General features: G+C 38.8%; 1 protein-coding gene across 1 annotated transcript; it reads left to right on the forward strand.

The window, feature by feature from the left end:
* The first annotated feature begins 1,879 nt into the window (after window positions 1-1,879).
* LOC764709 (RNA-binding protein 26-like) lies at window positions 1,880-22,280 on the forward strand. The gene is made up of 19 exons (XM_011684799.2): window positions 1,880-2,312; window positions 3,564-3,682; window positions 4,105-4,319; window positions 5,087-5,214; window positions 6,001-6,182; window positions 7,645-7,875; window positions 8,355-8,822; window positions 9,774-9,857; window positions 11,131-11,283; window positions 12,460-12,833; window positions 13,685-13,819; window positions 14,344-14,463; window positions 15,411-15,692; window positions 17,453-17,605; window positions 18,928-19,032; window positions 19,454-19,672; window positions 20,404-20,490; window positions 21,106-21,231; window positions 21,812-22,280. The coding sequence occupies exons 1-19, from the start codon at window positions 2,251-2,253 to the stop codon at window positions 21,905-21,907; spliced, it is 3,339 nt and encodes a 1,112-aa protein (XP_011683101.1). The 5' UTR covers window positions 1,880-2,250; the 3' UTR covers window positions 21,908-22,280.
* The last annotated feature ends 1,371 nt before the right edge of the window (window positions 22,281-23,651 follow it).

Consider the following 23,651-nt stretch of genomic DNA (forward strand, 5'->3'; position numbering starts at 1 on the left):
ACGGAGGAGCCACACTAACCAACAGTTTACTAATGCTGATACAACAAGCATGGGCAGAAGGCTCCGTACCTCAGGAATGGAAGGATGCTAATATTGTCGCCATCTTCAAAAAAGGAGATAGAACTCAATGTGGAAACTACAGAGGAATATCGCTATTGTCAATAGCAGGGAAAGTTTTTGCCAGGATCCTTCTGAACAGATTGAATGCCCACATAGCACCAGATATATTGCCGGAGACGCAATGCGGATTTAGGAACAACCGCAGCACAGTAGATATGATCTTCTGCCTCAGACAACTACAGGAGAAGTGCATTGAGCACAACCGATCCCTCTATGTGGTTTTTGTCGATTTCACGAAAGCCTTTGACACTGTTGGTAGGACAGGTCTTTGGGAACTACTACGAAAGTACGGATGTCCCGAGAAGTTCACCGGAATGGTAGAGTCCTTACATACGGGTATGATGGCTAAAGTCAAGGAAGCAGGCGAAACATCCCATAGCTTCCCTGTAAGTAACGGTGTAAAACAAGGATGTGTGTTGGCCCCTACGCTGTTCTCCATCTTTCTCTCGGCGATGCTGGAGGAGGCCTTTGCGGACTTTGAGGAAGGCGTTTACATACAATCACGTCAAGACGCCGACCTATTCAATGTCGCACACTTCAAAGCTAAGACGAAGTCTACACAGATTCTCGTGAGGGAACTCGATCCTCTTTGCAGATGACAGTGCTCTTGTTTCTCATACACCAGAGCAGATGCAACATGTTATAGATGTATTTTCATCAGCATCAAAGAAGTTCGGTCTACAAATAAACATCAAAAAGACTGAAGTACTATTCCAACCAGGTCGACCACCGAGAGGAGGAGGAGATCCTAGTGGATGGGACAGCCCTAAACCAGGTAGATGACTTCACTTATCTCGGCAGCACTATATCCAAAGACGGACGCATCGACTCTGAGCTGGTGAAAAGAATGTCAAAGGCCAGCAGTGCCTTTGGAAGACTGCGAACCAGGCTATGGAACAACCATCATGTCTCAACAAGAGTGAAGTGCAAAATCTACAGGGCTATCGTCCTATCCACTCTCTTATACGGTGCGGAAAGCTGGACTCTCTACAAAAGTCAAGTAAAGAAACTTCACGCGTTCATGATGAGACACCTTCGAGCAATCATGAGAATCAGTTGGAAGGACAAGGTGACCAACAAAGAGGTACTAGAGCGAGCAAACCTTCCTTCTATGGAGGACCTGCTCATCAGGAAGAACCTACGATGGACAGGCCATGTCATCAGGATGCCCTCTGAGAGGTTACCAAAGCAAGTACTATTCTCGCAACTACCCGCTGGCGAAAGAGGGATTGGTCGTCCACGGCTTCGCTACAAGGACACGATCAAGAGGAACCTTAAGCGGAGGCAAATTGAAACCAAGACTTGGACAACTGCTGCAGGCCAGCGAGCTGTATGGAGAACAGCTGTAAAGTGAAAATGAAGGCGGTCATTGTCGCTTCGCGACAGACAGCTACTACTACTACACAACAACGGAGGGGTATATAATATAGGCATATCAATGTCTAAAAATTGTATATTTTCGATATGAGGTTTCCCTTTGAAGGTGCCCCTTTTTGTTGGTGCCCCCCCCACACACACACACACACACACACTTTTAATGACGCTCCGCTGCCCCTGGCCTGCTAAAAAATGTTCTTATGATCTTAAATACTTTACCCCCCCCCCCCCCCCCTAATAAAAAATAAAATGTTCTTCTACAATGGCCACGCTCCCGCTACGCCACTCTCTACAACGCACACGTTTTGCGTGTTGCATGCATTAAGCATTAACATCTATGTAGTAAAATTTCAAACAGCGCGTACAGTACATGCATTATTAGGCGCACGCACTTAATACGCCAACTACGTTGAGTTTACGTATTCACTGCATGGGACTTGCTGAATTTACCCTAAAACGCACCAATTGAGTCAAGGATGGCCGTCAAACATTAAGTTAAGGTTGTAATTTGGCTCAAAATATTGTGGAGATGATTCTGGTCAGTTATGTTTTTGTGAAGGAAACCTAATATCAGCGTTCTGGTACCTTCAATTTCGTGCTGAGTTGTGATTGTGTGAGAAACATACGGACATTCAAAATCACATTACATTTACACGCAAGCCGAATTGAGGAGACCGCGACCGAGACTGATGATTGCATGCATGCACTGTTGCAGGTGATATAGAAATCGCTTTCGAACAGAGAAAGAAAACAATGCCTGTTATTGATAATGTGGAAGACTTGATGGCATGGCTGGCAAAGAAATTGGAACCAATGTGAGTATTGATTTATTTTATTCTCTTGAGACTTGAATGGATTGAATAAAATAATGACAAGTTATTGTCATTGTCATGATTGTCGATGTCACTCACTCGTGATCATGTCTTCATGACAATTGACATTTGAATGTTGATTTGTATAAATTATTAATAATCATGATGATAAATATCAATGCCTGATGAAAAATGGCTGTGAATTTTTCATTTTTTAAGAAGATGCTAGACTCGGTTACATGATGTTAATCAATAAAATGAAAAATGACCAGACAATGTGCGATCGATTGTGAATATTCTTGTCTATCGTAGAAAACAACTTTCTTTGTCTTGCATTGAATGTTTTAAGCGATGTTGCAACTTGCATTTTTCTTTGAATAATTATGTTTTAAACAATTTGTCTCTTGCACACGGACACTGTCACTCTGCAGAATCGGATCTATCGCTGATTTATATACGCAAAGCGTGTGTAGTAGGCCTACTGGTAGGGTGTCTGATCGCGCACAACGTTTTGTGTGCTAAAACCCATTGACATGTGCATTGCAAAATAGGTCAAGTTTTTAAAAATAAATTAAGATACAAACCTTAATCTGTTGTGATCCTGAAGGTGGTACTCAATAAATGAGGTGTCATATGAAAGGGCAGATTAATTCCCATATTTCCAAAGGGGGGTCATTTCAAATTTCTAAAAATATCTTGGTCAAAACAGCGATTTAAATGCGTTTCCATGGCAACTCTGGAGATTTCCAACTTTTGAGAATCGAACCCCCGAGGGATAATTAGTTAAGTCGTAAGGAATACGTTGGTGTTCTTTTTTTTTCGCTAGCCCCAAGGGATCACGTAGGATTTAAGTTTGAAAATACCCTTCCCCCCTTTTTTGCATATAGCCTAATGCATAAGAATGCAGCTGTTTAGCAAAAAATGATAACTCGACGTGAACCACTTTTTTGTCCATTCTGACCAAAATGCTATGAATATTGCAGAGTTTTTGAGGGGCTGTATCTTTTGATGGAAACATCGGTGAGTCTTGAAATTTGACATGTATTATTCTGATTACATTTTTTTTTCAAATATCCAACAAAAATGGTGAAAAACGATCCCAAATTGAAAATTGAAAAATCGTTCAGACACCCTACTACTGGGTGTCAGATAGGCCTTGAAACCTAGCTGCAGACCTGTGCCCTCTAGTACACATGGAATTAGAGTTAACAATTGTAATGAAAGAAATATCCTTGCAATTTTCCTCTCCAACAGTTGTGATGCCGACCCTAATGCCTTGGCCAAGTATGTGGTGGCCCTAACCAAAAAGGACAAAACTAATGAGGAGCTCAGGGCTACATGCATCGATCAACTTGGAGTCTTTCTTGTAAATGGTAAGTTTGTTGTCTGTCTAAGAGTAAATACCTGTAGTGTTATTTGTTTTCTTTGAAAGAAAAGACATGTGAAATCATAATAACTGGTAACTGTGCTCAAGGGCTTGTTACATGTAAGTTTACGATATAGATGTGGTGAGAAGATGGTCCTTGCTTCGTTTATGAGTGGCTGTGGAAAAGGTCTCTCAAAATGCTTAATAAGTTACAGGCCTCAAATTCTCAAATCTTCAATGAAAACTGCAAAAACTGAAAGCCTTTTTTTTACCATGCCTTTATGCTAGAATATTGGTAGCCAGTAGAGGTAAGCTAAACCTTTGTATCACTAATGTTGGAGCACCAATACTGTCACTTGATCATACCATTTGATTATGATGTCTTGAAATTCATCTACTCTGATTTTTTTTCACCTCTTCTGTTTGCAGAAACGCAGTCCTTTGTCGACAACCTTTTTGTCGCTCTTGCCACAAAGTCTTACATTCCAGGGGGAAGTGCCAATATTACAGCAGTAGAGGGCGGCAAGCAAGATCCGCCGCCACCACAGCCCGCAGCGTTGGCTCCGGGTGGTGCCGATTTACCGACCAGTGCTGAAACATCAACCAAAGAAGAGGTCAGGTCGAGGAGCTCAAATAGAGATGTGGTGAGAAATTTTAAAGAATGACAATTACCGCAGACAATTAACTCCTTAGATGCCGCACAAATAATCTCTCTGTGCCACATCTTGGTTGTCATGTGATAGATATATAGTAAAGGCCTCACATTACTCATCGGATGGTGAAGGTCCCCAGACATAGATAATCGTATCTGATTGATACACTTCTGTAAAAACCCAATTACACACACATTACTCATCTGTTTCCTGTGCAAAATGAATCTTGCTGGTATTGCAAGGGTTGTCATGGAGCTAATCAAGACTGGAAGTGGGTAATTTTGCAAAGAAAGTGTGACATTGCACAAAGCATTATTTTTGTCTGTTATTTTATGCAGAATTGCATGTGTGGCAAACTAGCGGGTCCGTGCAAGAGTGACCTTGCAGTGAGGCAAAAATATCAACCAAAATGGGATAGTTTGAACATTGTGGGAAAATTCTGTAACTTCTTGAGTCGCAACAAACAAAAGGTTTAATCTTGAGAAGGCATACAAACACAAAACTTATCAGTATCACTTGAGGAGATGCGTAGATAATGTAGTTAATAATAATAATACTAATAGTCCATTCTTGTATAGCGCATAATACTTAGTCTCTATGCGCTTCCAAAGAGCTTTGGAAATTATTACCCTAGCTTGAGCTCCGGCTACCGATATCGGCGCAAAGTGCATTTCAAGTTTCCATAGAGTATTAAAGATTGAAAGGCTCTGGGATGCGATTTGTTCATTACATCATCAATTTTGTATCCCATCTTTTAGACTGGAGAGAATGATGAGCAGCGGGATCATCGGCGGAGCGGCAGGAGACACTCCAGGTCACATTCCAGGAGTAAGTCAAAGAGCCATTCACCCAGGAACAGGAGCAGGAGCAGGAGCTTCAGTCCAAGGTACTTATATGATCAAATCTATCCTTAACTACTGCCCCAGGTATAGCAATATTACTTGCTCCAGCCACAAATGCTACTCTCTCAATTGTTTACACTAGGTGAATTTGTAACTTAAGCCAATTATTTTGGAGTATTGATTGACAGGCGAGGCGTAATGGTTTTCATACGCAGTTATCGTAATCTGCGCACAATTATATTAGCAGGCATTTAATGACAATTTGCTGTAAAATGTGCTTGCGAAAGTGAATTGCTTACATGTGAACTGAATGCGAGTTTAGACTTTAATAGTTGAGCCAAATGCTAAGTAAAAGTTCTACATAAACAGAGTTTTGAATTTAATACTGGCCAGTTTCTTGATGTTTCTTGTCTTTTTGGAAACTTGGCTCAGAATCAAAGGAATTTATTTGACAAAAGCTGCTGTCCTGGGCACTTCTTAACCCATTAGCAACTAGAGATTTTGTAAAAATTACTCACTGGAAGATGTTGCAATGTTGCTCTCATATTTTACATTGTTCTGAACAATATGGAACATGCGCAATTTCATATGCAGAATCCTACTGTAGACATTGTAAGGATTACGCACGTATAACATGTTCACGGTAGACCCTAGAACGGATACTATAGCGCGTTGAAAACGGACAGGCGGTTTTGGGCGGTTCAGTGAGTAGAAGGAGGGGCGGTTTCGGGGGGTTAGTTGCTTAAGGGTTAAATAGAAAAGGGTTTGTGAATTCTGCTCCAACATGCTCTGTTCACTATGTACCTTTAACCTCTCCACTGTCTTTGCAGGAGAAGGAGGAGAGATGAAGACCGGAGGAGGAGAGATGACCGGCCGGATCGCTTCGGTGGCCCTCGTCGGTACGGAGATCGAGACAGAGACAGGGACAGGGACAGGGATCGCAACAGGGATAATAGAGATTTCAGAGATCGGGACAGGGAAAGAGATCGGATGAGGGGTCGTGATGGAAGAGGTAGGGAGTGCTTACGAAGGATTCATGTGAAGTGGAGATACAAGGGGGTGTTCCACAAAGAACCTAAGTTGAACTTACATGTATCTCTAAGTTGGACTTAACAATTATGGAAAGCCGTTAGCATCTATGAAAATATTTTGTAGAAGTTATTTTAAAAGGCATATGCTGTTGATAACAAATCATTCATATTTTCTATTATCAAGGAGATATCATTTTCTTGATGTGGAATTTGTGAAAGTCTAAAATGCTTTTGCTTTTGAATATATTTTATTTTAAGGCTATAAACGGCTATCCATAATTTTTAGTTACAACTTAGAGTTAAAGGTAAAGACCAGTTATGGTCATGCGATTGCATTGTGAAAGAAACGTTGTGGAATCGATCATAAAAGGTTGATCGTCTAGCATCTAGCATCTGTAAGGTTCTGGAATCATCAAAATGATAAGAAATTTGGCCCATTCTTCGTAAAGTTACAAGCACTATACACAGAAAGATGTATATGGGACTACCTTATATCTCTCACAGACCATGAGAGAAACAAATTTACCAAATATATGAATTAGTAGGCGGTTTCCTGGCAAATTTTTTATCATCATGTATTTAGTCAAAACATATTCTTTCACATGATTGGTAATGAGAGCTTCCATTTCATTTTTTGAAATTTGGGCGTTTCCAATACTGGTCTTTACCTTTAAGTTTGACTTTGGATCTTTGTGAAATACCCCCAGGAACTTGTCCCATTCCTTTGCTCTAAAATCAGGGACTTTTCCTGAATTTCAAATATTGTTGTTATTAATACCATTACTTTGTGTCATGAAACTCTGCAAGCATGATTCATAGTGCTTTCCAAAAAGCAGGTTTGTAATTGCGATGTTCACATGACATTGTACGGATAAAAGTCAATGTTACCAAGCCCAAGGTCTGTGTTATTGTATGCTATCAAAACGTGCGCTGATGGATATGATTTAGTGAATAAACAATTTGTAAAAAGCACATGTGTATGCACACAACATGGCAACGAATTGGGGGTCATTACTCATGGCGAAATTTTTAATTAAAAAACCTCAATGATATGTTTCAGGTTGACAAGCCATGAGCGATCTGTAGCTCATTTCTTCCTACCTGTACCTTTCTCCATGATATGTTTATTGACCAAGAAACGGCACCATGTTTCCATGGGAATGGGGCTACATGTATCCAATTGTTATTATTTTCTATGGCCCTAAACGCAGCTTCCAACTATTCCCAATTTTCTCATTTTGGAGGTAGGATTCCATTTTTTTTCCCTCCAAGCTATTGTTTTATACCCTAGATTCCTCTCTTCTGATAAAATATTCTGTGTGAAAAAATATACAAAATAGACGATTCCTAATTGTTGCTGTGAAAGTGTGCCTACGGGGTTTTAGGGATGATTTTAGAGTGTACTGGCCAACAACTGATCCCTAAACACTCCCATGTTTTTAGATCCCGGCAGATTCGATGATCGTGGGAGAATTCGTGACAGAGACCTCGACCGTGAGCGTGACGATCGATTGAAAGAAAATAACTCTAAGCCAATGGCAATCAGCAGTGTGATCACGGTAGTCTCAAACGATGGGCCTGAACCGGCGCAGGGCCCGCCCAAGCAGGGAGAAAAACAACAGCAACAACAACAACCTCTGCAGAGGATACGACAGAGATGTAGAGATTATGATGGTATGTGAAGTGGGGGTTTAGTGAAAGGGAAACATGAAAGTAGCCATTCATGTGAAGTGTACCTCTAAAGTGTAAGGAAAAAGAAGCAATTACGACAAAATTGTTTGTGAATCAGTTTGTGTTTTATGTCCGGTTCCTTTTAATTACATCAACTTTGGCATATATAATGTACTTGTGTATTTTACTTATAGTTTCCCACTCAAAAATTGCATACATTGATTGAGTCCCAGGCTTGATCTGCAACCAATGGCATTGAAATGGTTAATAGTACATGGAACTGCAAGACATGATTATGAGCAGTAACAATTGAAGAGTAAAATAAAATCTTTATCACTTTCTCATAATGCTGTGTATCAACAAAATTACAAGCCAAAAATACTTTTTGAGATTATTTAATAAATTTCAAACTATCAAATTACTTTACTGACTTATTAAAATGTATTGATATGTTTTCTCTCTGACATCTACTTACTTTACAGAAAAGGGATTTTGCATGAAAGGAGAATTTTGTCCATACGATCATGGCAATGACCCAGTAGTTGTGGAGGATATAGACATGTTCAGACCGCCTCCAAACATGGATGCTAGTAGACCACCAGTGCCTTCTCTACCCCCCGCCCCACAGCCTCCTCTACCCCCCTTACCCCCTTCCCAGCCACCTCCGCCCCTCCTACCACCCTTCGGCATGCCCCCGCCAGGTTTTGTGCCCACCCCGGGGATGCCCCTGCCACCTCCACCACCCATGCATCCCCCTCCTGGGAGGATGCACGGACCGCCGAGGCATAACGGACCACCCCCTGGTCCCCCTCCAGGCCTACCACCACACATGAGGCTACCACCACCCCCGACCTCAGGGCCACCACCGCCCCTTCCACCCATGCCTCTCCAGATGAATAGACCCCCTCCTCCACTACCTCCAGCTCCAGATGCTAATATGCCACCATCAGGTTAGTTACCATCAGAACCTACTCATATTCCTTTGGTCATCATTTTGATTTTTATGATACTTAAAAGGCATTCTAACACTTTGCCATAGGTCTGTTATTATCTTTTAATTGCTAAATTACTAACACAGATGCATAATTAAAGTTCCTCATGTTATTGTTTGTACATTTTCCTAATTTCAGTACACATTTAACCTTCATTGCCGTTGTGGTTGGTAGATAATAAAGATACGATATTTACACTGCAATACATATTTTTTTATACAGTAGGTTTGCGGGTGCACCATGTGAGATATTTTTTTGGTTAAATATTATTACAAAGGTCGCTCCAAGAGCCCTAGTCAAAATTTATAAGAAGAAAAAAGGTGATTTCACCTTTTATGGAACATCAAGAATGTGGTCATAATAATAATGATGAAAAGAATTTGTATAGCGCATAGGCATAATTGCATGTCTCTACATCATATGATGTGAAGGCATGCATTTATTGGACTTATATTCAAGTTTCAGTTTTGCTTGAGTGGCATTGTTTGCATGATTTGCCTGAATGCACACGTGTGTACAGTATGGTTTTCAATCATGATATGATATGAATGCACGGTCCTCTGGGAGAACAGTATGAATACCGGTGAGGCTGCCCTGGGTAAACAAGGCATACTATTATCATAATTATTTCAATCGAACCTGTTTTAGTGACCACCTGTCTACAAAGACCACATTTTTTGTTTCCCTTGAAAATGATTTCTCATTGAAACATTTACTAAAGGAATCTGTCTTCAAAGACCACATTTTTTGTTCCCCTTGAAAAAGGTTTCTCATAGAAACATATACTAAGGAACCTGTTTACAGAGACCACTTTTTGGGTTTCCCTTAGGAGGTCGCTGTAGACAGGTTTGACTGTATAATTATTATAATTTCTCTTTCTCTCTCTCTCTCTCTCTCTCAATCTTGCAGTGCCTCAACCTCCGTCTTCACCTCCCAGAGAGTCCAGTCCCCCTCCACCGCCGTCGGAAACAAAACCCTACGGCTCGTCGCAAGGTTAGCACTGTCCGGCAGAACTATTGCTTAATATTTTAAGATCAACTTACTAAAAATGGTAGTTATAAGGAAGGTGCAAAACAAAAATTGCAGTCACCATTATTCTTGGTTTATTTTAGGACTTTTTGTTGGGGAGAGGTAAAAAAAAAAAAAAATGGCAGCTGTTATGCTGACATGTAAGGCTACGGTTATACTGAATCTTTAGGAGTAAAAAACAAACCCATTTCATTATGATCCAAGAAATAATAATTCTCTTACTTAATAACCCCTCTTTATGCTACTCACTTGGATCGTACAGATGTTCAAGAATAATTCAATTAAACTTTCCATTTATTATTTTAGGAATTTATTCATGGACGAATCAGTTAGGATTTTTTTAATGTATCAGTAGCAATATAAGCCAGCAGTAAACACAAAAGTGGTTCTCTGATCTACCGAGTTCTACTGTGTTCAATAGACTGCTAGATTGAATGACACTCTCCCTTGTAAATCAACTTGTGTCTGTGTATCCCACACAGTCTGCTTGTCAAGAACAAGGGTACATTACTTTAAATATTGAAATCTTTCTGTCTTTATAAATGTGATATATGGCTTAAGATAACTTTATATTGAGCTTTGTGACAGTTATGCAATGATAAGTTTAATCAATTTGTCACTTTTTTTCGGACCAATTTTAACTCTCTGCTTCAGGTAGACATCAGTATTAGTGTTCAAAGAAATCTTTCCTTCATTTGTAAAAAACTATATATCATTCAAAGTTTTATTCCACTCACTGCTTCGTAATGATTCTTCACCTATTTGATTTGATTTGATTTAGATATTAACTCAAATTAAAATAACATATAAACCATACAGTATGACAATATATATTAGAACTAATGAATTGTACAAGTAACTACGAAACAAAACAAGTTTACAGAGTACAATTAAGTTTGAGAATGAAAAAAAAACGTTTATACCGCTTGATTTTACTGAGAGGGAAAAAAAATGGAATCCTAGAAGAGCTAGGCTTGTTCAGCAAGATTCCCAGTATAAATTAAGTACTAGACCATCATCAACCCAGGTGATGTAAATGGGTACCTGGCAGGAACTAATTTATTGAAATGCTAGTGCGCAGCAGTGGCTGCCTTGCTAAAGCCAGGGTAATAATCAGGGCAGCGTCACAAAGTGACGGACATGTGCGCTATATAAGAAGCCACCATTATTATTATTAGTAGTATTATCTGCATGCATCAAACTATTTCACAACTACTCTTGTCATCCTTTCTGTCAGATTTCCAAATGGAAGGCTACAACCCAGAAGATCCCAGCATGGAGGCCCAGGGGGGCAGGCAATATTTTGGAGGTGGCCGAGCCCCTCGGCAGGCCTCGTCCAACCTCAGGACCCTGGTGGGCATACAGACCGTCCCTACGACAACCAAGGAAGGTAAGCCATGGCCAAGAAGCTGTTGAAAAGTTCCCCATTTCATTTTCTAAAATTGTTTATGAATTTAATCGAGAATAAAATGAATTGAATTGAATTGAATAGGCGATTTTTGTAATGTAACCAAATTTAATGCATACAGCTTTGGGAAGTGTCTGCAAAAAAAATTGCAATTATTTGTATTCAATTCCTATGTGCATGCAAAACGTATTAATTTGGTTGGATTCATAAATTAAAGTTGATTATTTAAATCCATGTTCAAAATACACCTCTTTGTTTACCCAAACCATGCTCATTTTCCCAGAATTAAAAAAAATAATGTATTTCTATGATACTACATGCTTTCTTTTGTTTACTCTCAATACATGATTTTATTGTTGTTGATGTTTTGTTTATTTGTTGTTATTTTATTGTGTTTTATTTTGTTGAGGGATGTTCTGTTTTGTTTGTATTTACTTCTCTTTCCCTCTCTATCTTATGGGTACTAGTTCTCTATTCTGTATCACTTCTTTTTTCTGTTTTTATGAAGGGTCGTCTTTATATATAACTTCTTCTCCATAATTTTGATTTATAATTAGAAAGGGGGGAACAAGTTCACAGTGCAAAGCAAGCCAGCAGCAAACACAAAAGTGGTTCTCTGATCTACTGAGTTCTACTGTGTTCAATAGACTGCTAGATTAAATGACACACTCCCTTGTAAATCAACTTGTGTCTGTGCATTCTACACAGTCTGCTTGTCAAGAACAAGGGTACATTATTTTGCATATAGGTGGCATTTCTAAATCAAGTGATTTCTATGTACTTTAAATACCCATTACACACAGTGCCTCAATACAAATTATTTAACTCACCTTTTATAAACATTGCATCTCGATAGTAAGAATGTAAATTGCGTCAAGTTAAAAAAAAGTTAAATTTCGTTATTGATGCAGGATATGAAACAAATATACCATGTCTTATTTTTGAGGTACTGGTTCAAACTATGGCTCTCCTTGCGCATAGTTTTAACCAGAGCCTCTCAAGACGGTGTATATTTGTATACTAAATGCAGTTAATTTTATAGGCAAACTCTCTGCCTTTAAAATTTGTTATTTGATGTATTGGTCTTGATTTTGCAGAGTCAAAAGGTCAAAAAACTTGTGTGTAATACCTGTCATTTCCATCTTGTCACCCACACAGAAATGGAAGAAATAGGTGCCCTGACGAAGGACTCCTCCTCCTCTGATGACAACCAAAGCGAAAGGAAGGTGGTTGACCTCACCAAGGGCCAAGACGGTCTCGGTCTCGGTGTCCAAGAGGAGCAGAGACGTGCAGTCATCAAGAGCAACGACAGGCCCTTGGGCTTGGGGTACCCCCCTCCGAAGCGGCCCTACAACCACGGTGGGGGCGGCGGCGGTGCAGTGGATCTCAGGGCCAGGATAGGCGGGAAGGGGAAAGGAAGATTTGTGCCAAACAACAGGATCCTGGAGGTGCGGAAGATACCCAGGGAGTTCAACAACATCACCAAGCTCAACGAGCACTTCAGCAAGTTTGGCAATATCGTCAATCTTCAGGTGAGTGTGACGATTGACATTACAGTGCTTCCTGTAATTGGTCCATACCAAAAACAGAAATCATCGAGCCCTTTATAGATTTTGCCATTTTTTCATTTGAATAAGAAAATTTCTCTTTTTTATTTTGTGTCTGTAAAGTAGCATTGTTAAGAGTTTTGTTTTCGTCATAGAGTGGAAGAGAATATTTATATACAGAAGTAGCTGCTTTATATCTTCTCCATAATTTTGATTAACAGTTTGATTTATAAATAGAAAGGGAGAAACAAGTTCACAGCGCAAAGCATGCAAGCAGCAAACACAAAAGTGGTTCTCTGATCCACTGAGTTCCACTGTGTTCAATAGACTGCTAGATTAAATGACACTCTCCCTTGTAAATCAACTTGTGTCTGTGCATTCCACACAGTCTGCTTGTCAAGAACAGGGGTACATATTTTTGTACTTAATACCCATTACACACATATTCACGCAATTCATGTATATGATTTCAAGGGGGGCAGGTCAAGAAGGAATAGCCAGTCCTAATTAATTCATCAGATGTACCTTTATGTGTTTTATGTAGCACTTCACAAGTCAAATCTGTCTGCCGATCATGTAAAACAGAATATGAAGTTTGAAATGTGTGTATGGGTCAAAGTGAATTATGCTTGTCCTAGGTTCCTCTTTTAAAACGGGACTCCCTTACTATTTTTTATTCACCAGTGGATTGTAATTTTTATGGTCTCTATGCATATTGAATAAATGTTCAATTTAGGGGGTCTAGAGTCAAATATTTTTGCCCATGCCTCCCAGACCCCTGCTTGCCTTTAACCCTGCAATCTAAAACCTTTCCATATTTATTTCCTTTGTGGCAGGTTGCCTATGCCCAGGACCTGGAGGCAGCGTTGGTCACCTTCACAACTCATCTGGAGGCCAAGAAAGCCTACCAGTCCACAGAGGCCGTCTTCAACAACCGCTTTGTCAAGGTCTTCTGGCATGTCCCTCCTGAGGTATGCTAACATTTTCACATGCATATACAAGGTTATCAGCTCCATAGCTAGATTAGTAACTATAGTAAAACCTCATTGCCAGATGCCGCAGTAAACTGCTAGAGCAAGATAAGTGTAATGCTCTTCGCATCCTATATTTTATTCATTTTTTGACCACCAATATGTATGTATGTATGTATTCAAATTTTGTTCAATTTCTCTGTATTTGTAGCCTATATTTTGTACAGAGCGTCTCAGGAAAACAGTTGTAACACTGAGAGAGTTACCCTGTTTAAATGAAACAAATGAATAAATAAACCAATAAGTGATTACAAGTTACAATATATGTTTTGAAGCTACGGAAATCATGGTATTTGATTGGCTGAGAGCAAATTTGCCATAGAAATTTAGCATTTGTTATTGGTAGCAAGTTTTATGAAACAGGACCTGAACTTAAATGATTACCACTAAGACTAGAAAAGTCTCTCTTTTTTTAATTTTTTATTTTTTATTTTTTTAAACTATACTCCATTGTTGCTTTACAGAACACAGCAGGAGAGGACGAGCCAAACCATCACACAAGAAAACCTGCAAAGCAAAGAATACAATTACCTACCAAAAAGCAGCTGACTGTCGTTAGAAATCATGCAACTCCGTCAGATAAGGTAAGGGGTGTTTCCCTCCCTTCTTCTATCTCTCTCTCTCTCTATCATTCTCTGTCTCACAATTTTAATTATTTGCCTCTCTCTTCTTGCTTTCTTTGTTTCTTTATTTCACCATCTCCTTCATCTGTCTCATTATATTTTTGTCATGTTCTTTCCTTTCCCCCTTTCTTTTCACCAGTAATGTGTATATCTTTATCACCTTTCCTTATAAGTCTTCAATTTCTCTATCATCTTAACATATTTTTTCCAACTTTCTGTGGGAGGATTTGCCTCTGCTTTCTTATATTTTCTCTCAATTCATCCTTCTCATTGTTTTTTTGTGTTTTATTTTGGTTTTGTTTTGACTTCTCTTTCCCCTCTCTGTCGTACTAGTTTTAAACCCGGGATCGTCCGGTTATGAGACCACTGCTCTACCACTGAGCCATCACGCCTTTGTCTTTGTATGTAACTTCAAGTAAAATTACCATTAACTTGCTTACAGTGCTGAGCAAGCCAGCAGCAAACACAAAAGTGGTTCTCTGATCTACCGAGTTCTACTGTGTTCAATAGACTGCTAGATTAAATGACACTCTCCCTTGTAAATCAACTTGTGTCTGTGCATTCCACACAGTCTGCTTGTCAAGAACAGGGGTACATTATTTTGTAGGTGAAGTTGTTGAAAGTTATGTACAAAATATGTAAATTAGTAATTGAATTGTATAAGGTACATGTACAATAAGTAAACGCATGCAATATTTTTTCCTTCATTCAAAATTCAGTTTTCTTTGACATAGTAAAAACAAATTCATAAACACTTCAGTTGTAATTAGTAAACTCAATATCATCCATTGATATATTTTTTTTCAATTTTGGATGAAACTGTAAAAGAATCACACATGACCACATTCCAATCCAAAGCAATGTCATCTCAAACCAGTCCACACCAATCTCCCATCTCTCCCTTCCAGGTGGTCATCCAACCCGGCGGCAACTCCACCTTGACCAAGACCATCATGAACCCGAAGGCCGTGGCCATCAACCAGCGGCTGGTCACCGTCCAGAACAACCTGGCCAACGCCAAGAAGGCGGCTGCAGCCCACACCTCGGCCACCGTGGCCAAGAAGCTGGCCGCTGCTCAGGAGGCGGTGAGGAAGAAGCAGGAGGAGGCAAAGAAGCTGGTCGCCAAGAAACAGACGGAGATCTTCAAGCAGAAGCAGGAGCTGATGAACGGATTCATCCAGCAGCAGAAGGTGAGAGCAGAAGAGAGAAAAAAACTCCAGGGGTTATTTCTTAAAGTGAACAGTAACATCGGGAAATTCTTGTATGAAATGTTACTTATTTTATTCCTTCTACTGTACTAACCCTCTAACATGCAAAAAATCCTGAAAAAACTCCAAAGATACTTATGGTTTTATATTATAGTAAATTCTTCCAACCAATTTTTGAATTTTTCAACTGTTTTTTTTATGGAAATATGACATAAAACAGGCTTTTTTGTCCTGTACCACCTTGCAACCTCTGTCACTGGCAGGAGTATTTTAACAACTAATAATGAATAAAAAGAACATAACGTGCCCCACGATTTTTATGGCATACACTACTATCTTTACAGCATACCATATTTGATGAATATTTGATGAATTTTCAACATCCAAAACAAATAATGTTTGTGAGATGTAGGTTTTTCCAGAGATTGGTTTGTGCGATACCAGTCAGGAGGTAAATGATACAAAATTTGGTCTTGAGGAAATAATCAAAATGACCCTTGGCAGTGCAATTTGGAATTGTTAGAATTGGAATTCTTTTGTTAATTTTTCTTGATATATGTGCCATGGTTGGTGCCCCAATCACAAGTTTGTTTTCAAACTTCTTCAGGGGCTCCTAACCCCATGTTTTTATATTTTCATGAATTATTATTGTACATGTATTTTTTTATGGTTGAATAAATAAATTAAAATTGAAAAATTGAATTGGTTTGGTTTTTTGCAAAAGCACATCAAACAAGCAGCTTGCAGGCTGAAAATGTTCAATTTAAAAGCAAATTTAGAATATATAGATTAAATGAAGGGTCAGGTTTACACATGTCAGTGAACTCTAGTCAGTTAAATAGAGAGTGATGGATGTAGGTCATGTCTCCTGTCAGGTACATTTTCTGTGACAGGTTGTACATTACACAGGACATACTTGAATGAAATTTACAATAGTCAGGTACAGAGAAAATTTCAAGCTTGTCAAAGTGTAGATTACAGGAAGAAATCAACAAGAGAGTTATCTCTTAGGCCAGAATTTGTAAACAAGGAGGAATGTAATTTACAATGAATGGATGAGCAGGTTCAAATTAAGTCTGCTGCAGTGCTCAAGTTCAAAAGGTCAATTCAAATCCAAAAGGGGTTAATTTTAGAACAGTCAAACTGCAGAAATAGTGAGATAATAAAGTTTAATCAAAAATAAAAAAAAGTTTATGCAGTAAATTGTGATTTTATTCTGTTTAATACATGTCACTTTGCTGATGTGTGTAAGATGATTTCTATGCTGATCTTTTTAAACAAAAAATATATAAAGTGTCAGTCCATTTCATTGTCAATTTAAACATTGTCGGCTACACGAAAAAAGGAAATGTATTGTCGTGTGTCAATGGCAGTAAGAGCCTTCTTATGGGCAGGGAACAACATATTCTTTAATCTTGTATTTCCTTTGTTCCCTTTTTCGCTTCTTTTTCTCGTCAATATCTTCCTTGTTGCTCTCTTCTTTAAACTCAGATCATCAAATCCCCATTTTAAAAAGCCAGTGCCACAATACTTCTAAGGTTTGAAGTTTGAAAAATCTTTGAATTGCTTCTCCTGTCTTTTTTTTCTTCTTTTTTTTGTTCTTCTTTCTTTTCTTCTTTTTTTCTTTTTGTTGTTGTTTGTCTCTATGTACCAAAGTTTGACCAAGGCAAGGCCACAACAATGATATCAAAGAGGGCTGAAATATTAAACTTGTTACATTTTTGTATTCTTCATCTAATCAGATGCTCATAACCAAGTTAGAGCAGGGCAAGTCCACCATGACGACCTTGAAGAGAGCCGAAATCATGAAGTCCATCAAGATGCTGTCTGAGAATATTGAGAAGACCAAGAAGGAACTCACGGATGCCAAGCCCAAGACTAAAGATAAGAAACAGGTGAGACCAGGAGATGTGTAAGGTTCTCTGCTTTTTGTCACAAGTCTCATGGAACATAACTAAGCAAGTTTAAGATGTCCCTCGGCCCTGCATTTTTGCACAGGAGGGTCAGGATTGAAATCTTATAGATAATGTAAAGAGATCTGTGAAAATTTTGTGTTTAACTCTTGTGTCTGTTCATTGTGTCTCCCATTTGATTCTAAAGAAATAGCGTAATGAACATTATTATCACCCAAAATATAAATTGCTCTTGCTATTTGGTCTGTTCCACACTCTTGTAGAATAAGCCAGTTCACGGTTGCAGTCTGAGCATGAGCAGATAAAGGTCATTGCAGAACAAATTTTGAAATTAACGGAGACGAAATACTGGATTCGTGGTCATGAAAGTTATGTAACATTATTCATTCATGCACATTCAGTACACTCCATGATAAACAGGTGGAAGTATTCTTTGAAAAGGGGAAACAAAGGCTATTTCTATAGCACCTCCATCGCTGTAGGAGTGATTATTTCAAAATGTACAAAGTGGGACCTCTTCATGATTTTAAGATCTGTGGATATTCGGGGTCATTGCAGTAATGTGCTAACCGTGAACTGGTCTATTATCAATGTCATACAATTGTGAAGGGGTACACTAGAATCATTGCCGTGGTCAGTGTAGGGTGAGAAATTACGTAGGATTTACCCAAATTGTTGGCCATGTGCTGAGAAGTGGATTTAAAAAAAATATATCACATGATTTTATTCTCAAGCAGGGTTGTTCACTGATGCAATGAACAGTACATTTTCTTTTAAACCAATATTGTTCATGGGTAATAATGATATGCTAATCATATTCATACACCAAAAATCTGTTACTACGCTGCTAGACTTCAATTACAGTTGATTCAGTTCCAATTTATTTTATTTACAGCACATATTGTTCAGTCCCTTTCTGCTAAAATTCCATTGTTCTGCAAACTCCGGATGAGGAAGTTGCATAGATTTTAATGGCATTCCTATCACATCCTTTTCTATACATCAGGGGAGTGTTTCACAAAGATCCTAAGTTGGACTTAACAGTTATGGAAAGCCGTTAGCCTCTATGAAAATATTTTGTAAAAGTTATATAGAATGTTGATTCAAGTCATTCATATTTTCTATTATCAAGTAGATTTCATGTTCTTGATGTGGAATTTATATATAGTCTAAAATACTTGAATTTTCGCTTTTGAATATATTTCATTTTAAGGCTACAAATGACTCTCCATAATTTTAAATCCAACTTAGGATCTTTGTGAAACACCCCCCTGGTATTGTTTTTTTTTTGTCTCTCCTACTAGGCCGAGAGGGAGCTATTGGACACTGAGTTGGACCTGTACAATCAGCAGTCTGAAGGAGGGGACACCTCCGATCTGAGGAAGAGGGTGGATGAGCTGAGAAGAGAGGTAAGACTTGTTGATGATGATGATTTTGTCACACAAGAACAAAGACAAAGATATGGATGGCACTGTCTAAATTAACTGTTTCAGGACAGGATTTTTTTTTAGGGCAAAAATTGATCACATATTGTTCTTCAAATTGGCAACAATATTTTTCTTTTATCGCTACAAAGATAGAATGAATTTTATGAAGCAGGGGCCAGGTGATAGTTTGTGCCAATGATGAATTGGACATAAAGCAAATGTTATACAATCATTGATTGATATTCATAGGAACCTATTCACCAATTGAAAATCTTGTGTAAGATTTACAGCCCTTGTAGTAGCAGACTTGCCATCCTTGTGAAAAAGAGTTTTTTAAATGTCTTCTTAGAGCAAAGCTTTATCAGTTTACCATGATTTTTTTAAAAACATTTTTTCCATCCAGGCCCAAGCTTTAGGCCTGTTGGACAACACTGTAGGCAGCAGCAGGGGCCGTGGCCACCCAAGGTCAATCCGAGGTCGTGGACGGGGTCGCGGGCGGGGCTTCATGGCAGCCAGGAGGCGGAGCTCCAACACAAACCTGGTGGTGGACAAGCGACCGAGAGGCTTGGTTGTAGGAGGCTTTGCACCTGGGGATAAGGATGAAGTACTGGTCCATTTTACTGTGAGTGAAGTTAGTTGTAGGGGTATTGTTCTGAAAATTATCTTACCTTTTGTGCAGGTGCAGGTGAAAGTTTGTTAAAGGGGCACGTTCCCGCCAGTGTAGTTATCGCTGTTCTAGTCATCGCCATCTTGGTTCCGAAGGTCGGCTTCTAATTTGCATACAGCTGTCAATCAAAGTACGCGCGGCCTGGCCTGCCTTCGCCAAGCCAGCTGATCGCTGATGATCGCGACGTCACGAAAGTGGGCGGAAACAGCAGCCGAATCTTAGAGCCGAACTGCGATTGGCATTACTTCGGCACATGTATGCGATAATCGGTATTGTCCGGGCATTCGGAATATGCCATCTGTGTAAGAGCCGTATTCTGTTGGTGTCAATAGGCAGCTAGCACCGTCCGCCAGCGGGTACGTATTTTGAACGCCCTCTGGAATAGGGAGAACATGCCCCTTTAATTGTCAAACCAAGTCCAGGCGAGTTAGTGCGTTATTTCTGTGCAAATCTCAAAGCATATACATATATGGTTAAGAGAGATGCTTCTGCAAGCATCATTAATACATGCTTATTCTGTGCCATTTCAATTTTTTTGAGAAATTGTGTGTGAAAATTTCTTTATTTTTATTTTATTTTTCTTCATTTGTTTCTTTAATTTCTTCATTATTTTGTTAATGTGTATGTTCTTGTGTGAAGTGGATTGACTAACCACCCTTTTTTTTTGCACTTATTACTCCTTGCAGAATTTTGGTGAAATTGACAGTGTTGAATACAACGAAGATTCTGCAACCTATGTCCTGGAATTCAAGACGCGACAAGAAGCAGAGATGGTAAGAGTTTGTAGCATTGGTAATCCCTGAAGTAATTTAATCCATTGATGACTTGGCCCAAGCATGGTAATGGATTAACCACCTGCAGAGAATTTTGTTGCACCCATCACCAACATTTTGTACAGAACACTGATGCTAATGATATTCAGTACATGCAGATGATTAAATATTTGTTGTTGTGCCTCCCTTACGCAGTAGCCAGAGGCATTATGTTTTCCGTTGGTCCCTCCCTACGTTCTTGTGATCGCGATATCTCAAAAAACGATTGATGGATTCCTACCAAACTTGGGTCATGTATGTATCTGGCAAAGCTAATGAGCTGATTAGATTTTGGGGTCATGAGGTTAAAGGTCACAGGGCTTAGGTATGCAAAATAGCTTGTGATCGCGTTTCCTCAAGAACCAATGGATAGATTCCTGCCAAACTTGAGACATGTATGTATCTTGCAGAGCTAATGAATCAATTTGATTTTGGGGTCACGATGTCAAAGGGCAAAAGTCTCAGGGCTTATTATGTATTCAAAATAGCTTGGGATGGTGTTATCTCAAGAACCGATGGATGGATTCCTGCCAAGGTAACCACAAATTATTTGTTTTCCTGTCCCTTCTTTCTTAGGCTGTAGCTAAAGGTAACCAGTTCAAGGGTGATTCTCTGAGTCTAGCCTGGCACAAGCAGCAAGACCCTGTAGCTGAGATGGTAGAAGACACCATGGATGTAGGAGAAGAACTGGCAGATGAAGAGGTACGAGCACACTCATCATCATCATCATCTCACTCTCTCCTTTCCTCTTTATCTGCCTTTCCAACTCACGTTTCCCTTCTCTCCCTCTCTCTCTCTCTCTCTCTCTCTCTATCTATCTCCCTTTCAAACTGTCCATCTCTCTACCCTACCCAACTCGCATGACCCAATTAGTTTAGACGTAAACCTTCATTTGAATTAGTATGCTTTTAGGGATACATGCCTTTCATATTTATGAGTATGGAATGTCAAAGTTATGTTAAGATACCCATCATATTATTTTGTGACTCTTGTTCTTCTTCCTTATAAGCAACCGCAGTCAGCAAGCTGATCACCCTGTCACTTTGAAAGAAGTTCTGTGTTTATAATTGCACAGTAATTTATCATTTTCTTGATAATTAACTGATTTACATTATTAATGGTCAATAACTATATAAACAAATGAAAATAAATAAATACACATTTTGTTGGTTGGGCTTGGCTGTCACTTCCGCCTTGAGATTCCTAACATCAAAGTGTTCCACAGTGATCGGTCACCATTATATTATTGCCATCAATATTATTTATTTTCCTCAACCAACAGGAGGAAGAGATGGAAGAGGAGCTGGAGGACGATCTGCTCCTGGTCGACGATGAGGAGGAAGAGGACGACGAGGAAGGACGATCATGGAAGCGATGACGAAGCGAAAGACACTACAAAAAATTTTCAATACAAATTCAGAGTGCAAATATTGAACATTGTACATTATGAAGCCAATGCCTTGCTTGAAAAAGGCACGTAGACACTGTTGAATTTCTTGGATCTAATTTGGACAAGATACCTTGCTCCACAGTTTGTCATCTGTGCAAAAGAAGACCGTGGAGGTATTTTTAATTTTTCCCCGAAAAATCAAGATATTTGAACATAGACAGCTCTGAAATGTTAATCATGCCAAAATACGGCTCCTATTTTTAGAAGTAGGTTGACTGCTCTAGTCTAGGGCTTTATCTTGTCTATGAAAATGGATGGAAAAACAGAAGTTGAATTATATACACATTTTGTCTCAGAGAGTCTTCTTTCAGTTATCAGATGAACTGTTCAAAGGCACCATAGTTTATATATTCTGTAATGATGCTGCAATAACAAATGAAATATAGACGAGTATACTTCATAGCTGACAAGAAAAGGGTACATTCTTACAAAGCTATCCAACACTGAGATACATCTGCAGTGGAGAGCCAGAAAGGCATTCAGTCTGTCAATATGAGTTAACATCCATCTGGCTCTAGGCAGGTGATATTTTCTATTGAGCCTTGTGTTTTATTGCAGGTTCTGTATGTCCATATTAGATCCAGTGAAATCTATAGTCTTACTATTTTTTCTCAAAAATTTATGTCAATATTTTACATTAAAAGTTTTTATCTCACTTTAAGTTTGGACATACACACATTGATACTGATAGCAGAAACATAACATGAGTTTCTTAATGTCTTCATGTTTAAGAAATCAATATCGGTAACTAACTTAAATTGTAGTTTAGGTGATTTGCACTTCTTATTCCAATATCCATTGCTTTCACTGATGTCTTGGAAAACTTTTCAATGCCTCAGAAATTCAAATCAGTTGTTACACCTTTCTGAAATAACAAGCAGTGTATATTGTCAATTTTGTAAAGCATAACTCATTTAAAGGCAATGATTTGTTACATTCAACCTTTTCCAAAACGTGAGGGAAATATTGAATTATATTGTGTCCCAATGAACACAGCATTGGGGTCAGATCCTCGAGATGTCACATCCTCAAAATTTGTGGCTTTCAATGCCTCATGCAATACACATTCAAACTTATGACAAAGATATTTCCCTCCTATTCCTCTCCATCAAGATTGTTTGGATATTTTTGTAATATTTCTCATCAGTCGCTGAAGCTATAGAGAACTTATTCAAGATTGATACTTTCTGTGAGTTATGCTGTATTTTTCTTCCACTTTGATGAATTTTTACACACATCACTTTCTCATGTGGCTGATAAATCTGCATTATATGAAGATTTAATTTTGTTGTCTGTCATCATGACAATATACAATCTTGCAATTTTGTATAAGGAATAGATACAGATTATGAGTAGTTAACCTGAAGATCATTCTACATATGATATTTTGATTTTGTGAGACTAAAGGCTCGTTCAGATATGGCTTGTTAAACCGCCGCAAAAAAAGCTGCTACGTTTTTTAAAGCGTAAATGAATGGCAACTGCGTGCTTATAAGCTGAGCTTTGTGTTATAAGATATGGAGATGTGAAGCGTATTACACTTTACATAACAACAACAGAAATGTTGTGGTTTTGCCACATATCTGAACAAGGCTTTAGTAATCACTTTATACACATCTGGAATAACCCAAAGCAGTTTGATGTCATCTTAGCTGCCATTTGTTAAAAGTAA

The sequence above is a fragment of the Strongylocentrotus purpuratus genome, unplaced genomic scaffold (genome assembly GCF_000002235.5).
Source record: "Strongylocentrotus purpuratus isolate Spur 01 unplaced genomic scaffold, Spur_5.0 spur5_scaffold_11, whole genome shotgun sequence".
In the NCBI taxonomy this organism is placed as follows: domain Eukaryota; kingdom Metazoa; phylum Echinodermata; class Echinoidea; order Camarodonta; family Strongylocentrotidae; genus Strongylocentrotus; species Strongylocentrotus purpuratus.

Coding starts and splice junctions, on each gene's coding strand:
- LOC764709 (XM_011684799.2), top strand. CDS start 2,251: ATGCCTGTTATTGATAATGTGGAAGACTTGATGGCATGGCTGGCAAAG. Junction 6,183..7,644: donor GAGGGGTCGTGATGGAAGAG/GTAGGGAGTGCT, acceptor CCATGTTTTTAG/ATCCCGGCAGATTCGATGAT. Junction 17,606..18,927: donor AGACTAAAGATAAGAAACAG/GTGAGACCAGGA, acceptor CTCTCCTACTAG/GCCGAGAGGGAGCTATTGGA.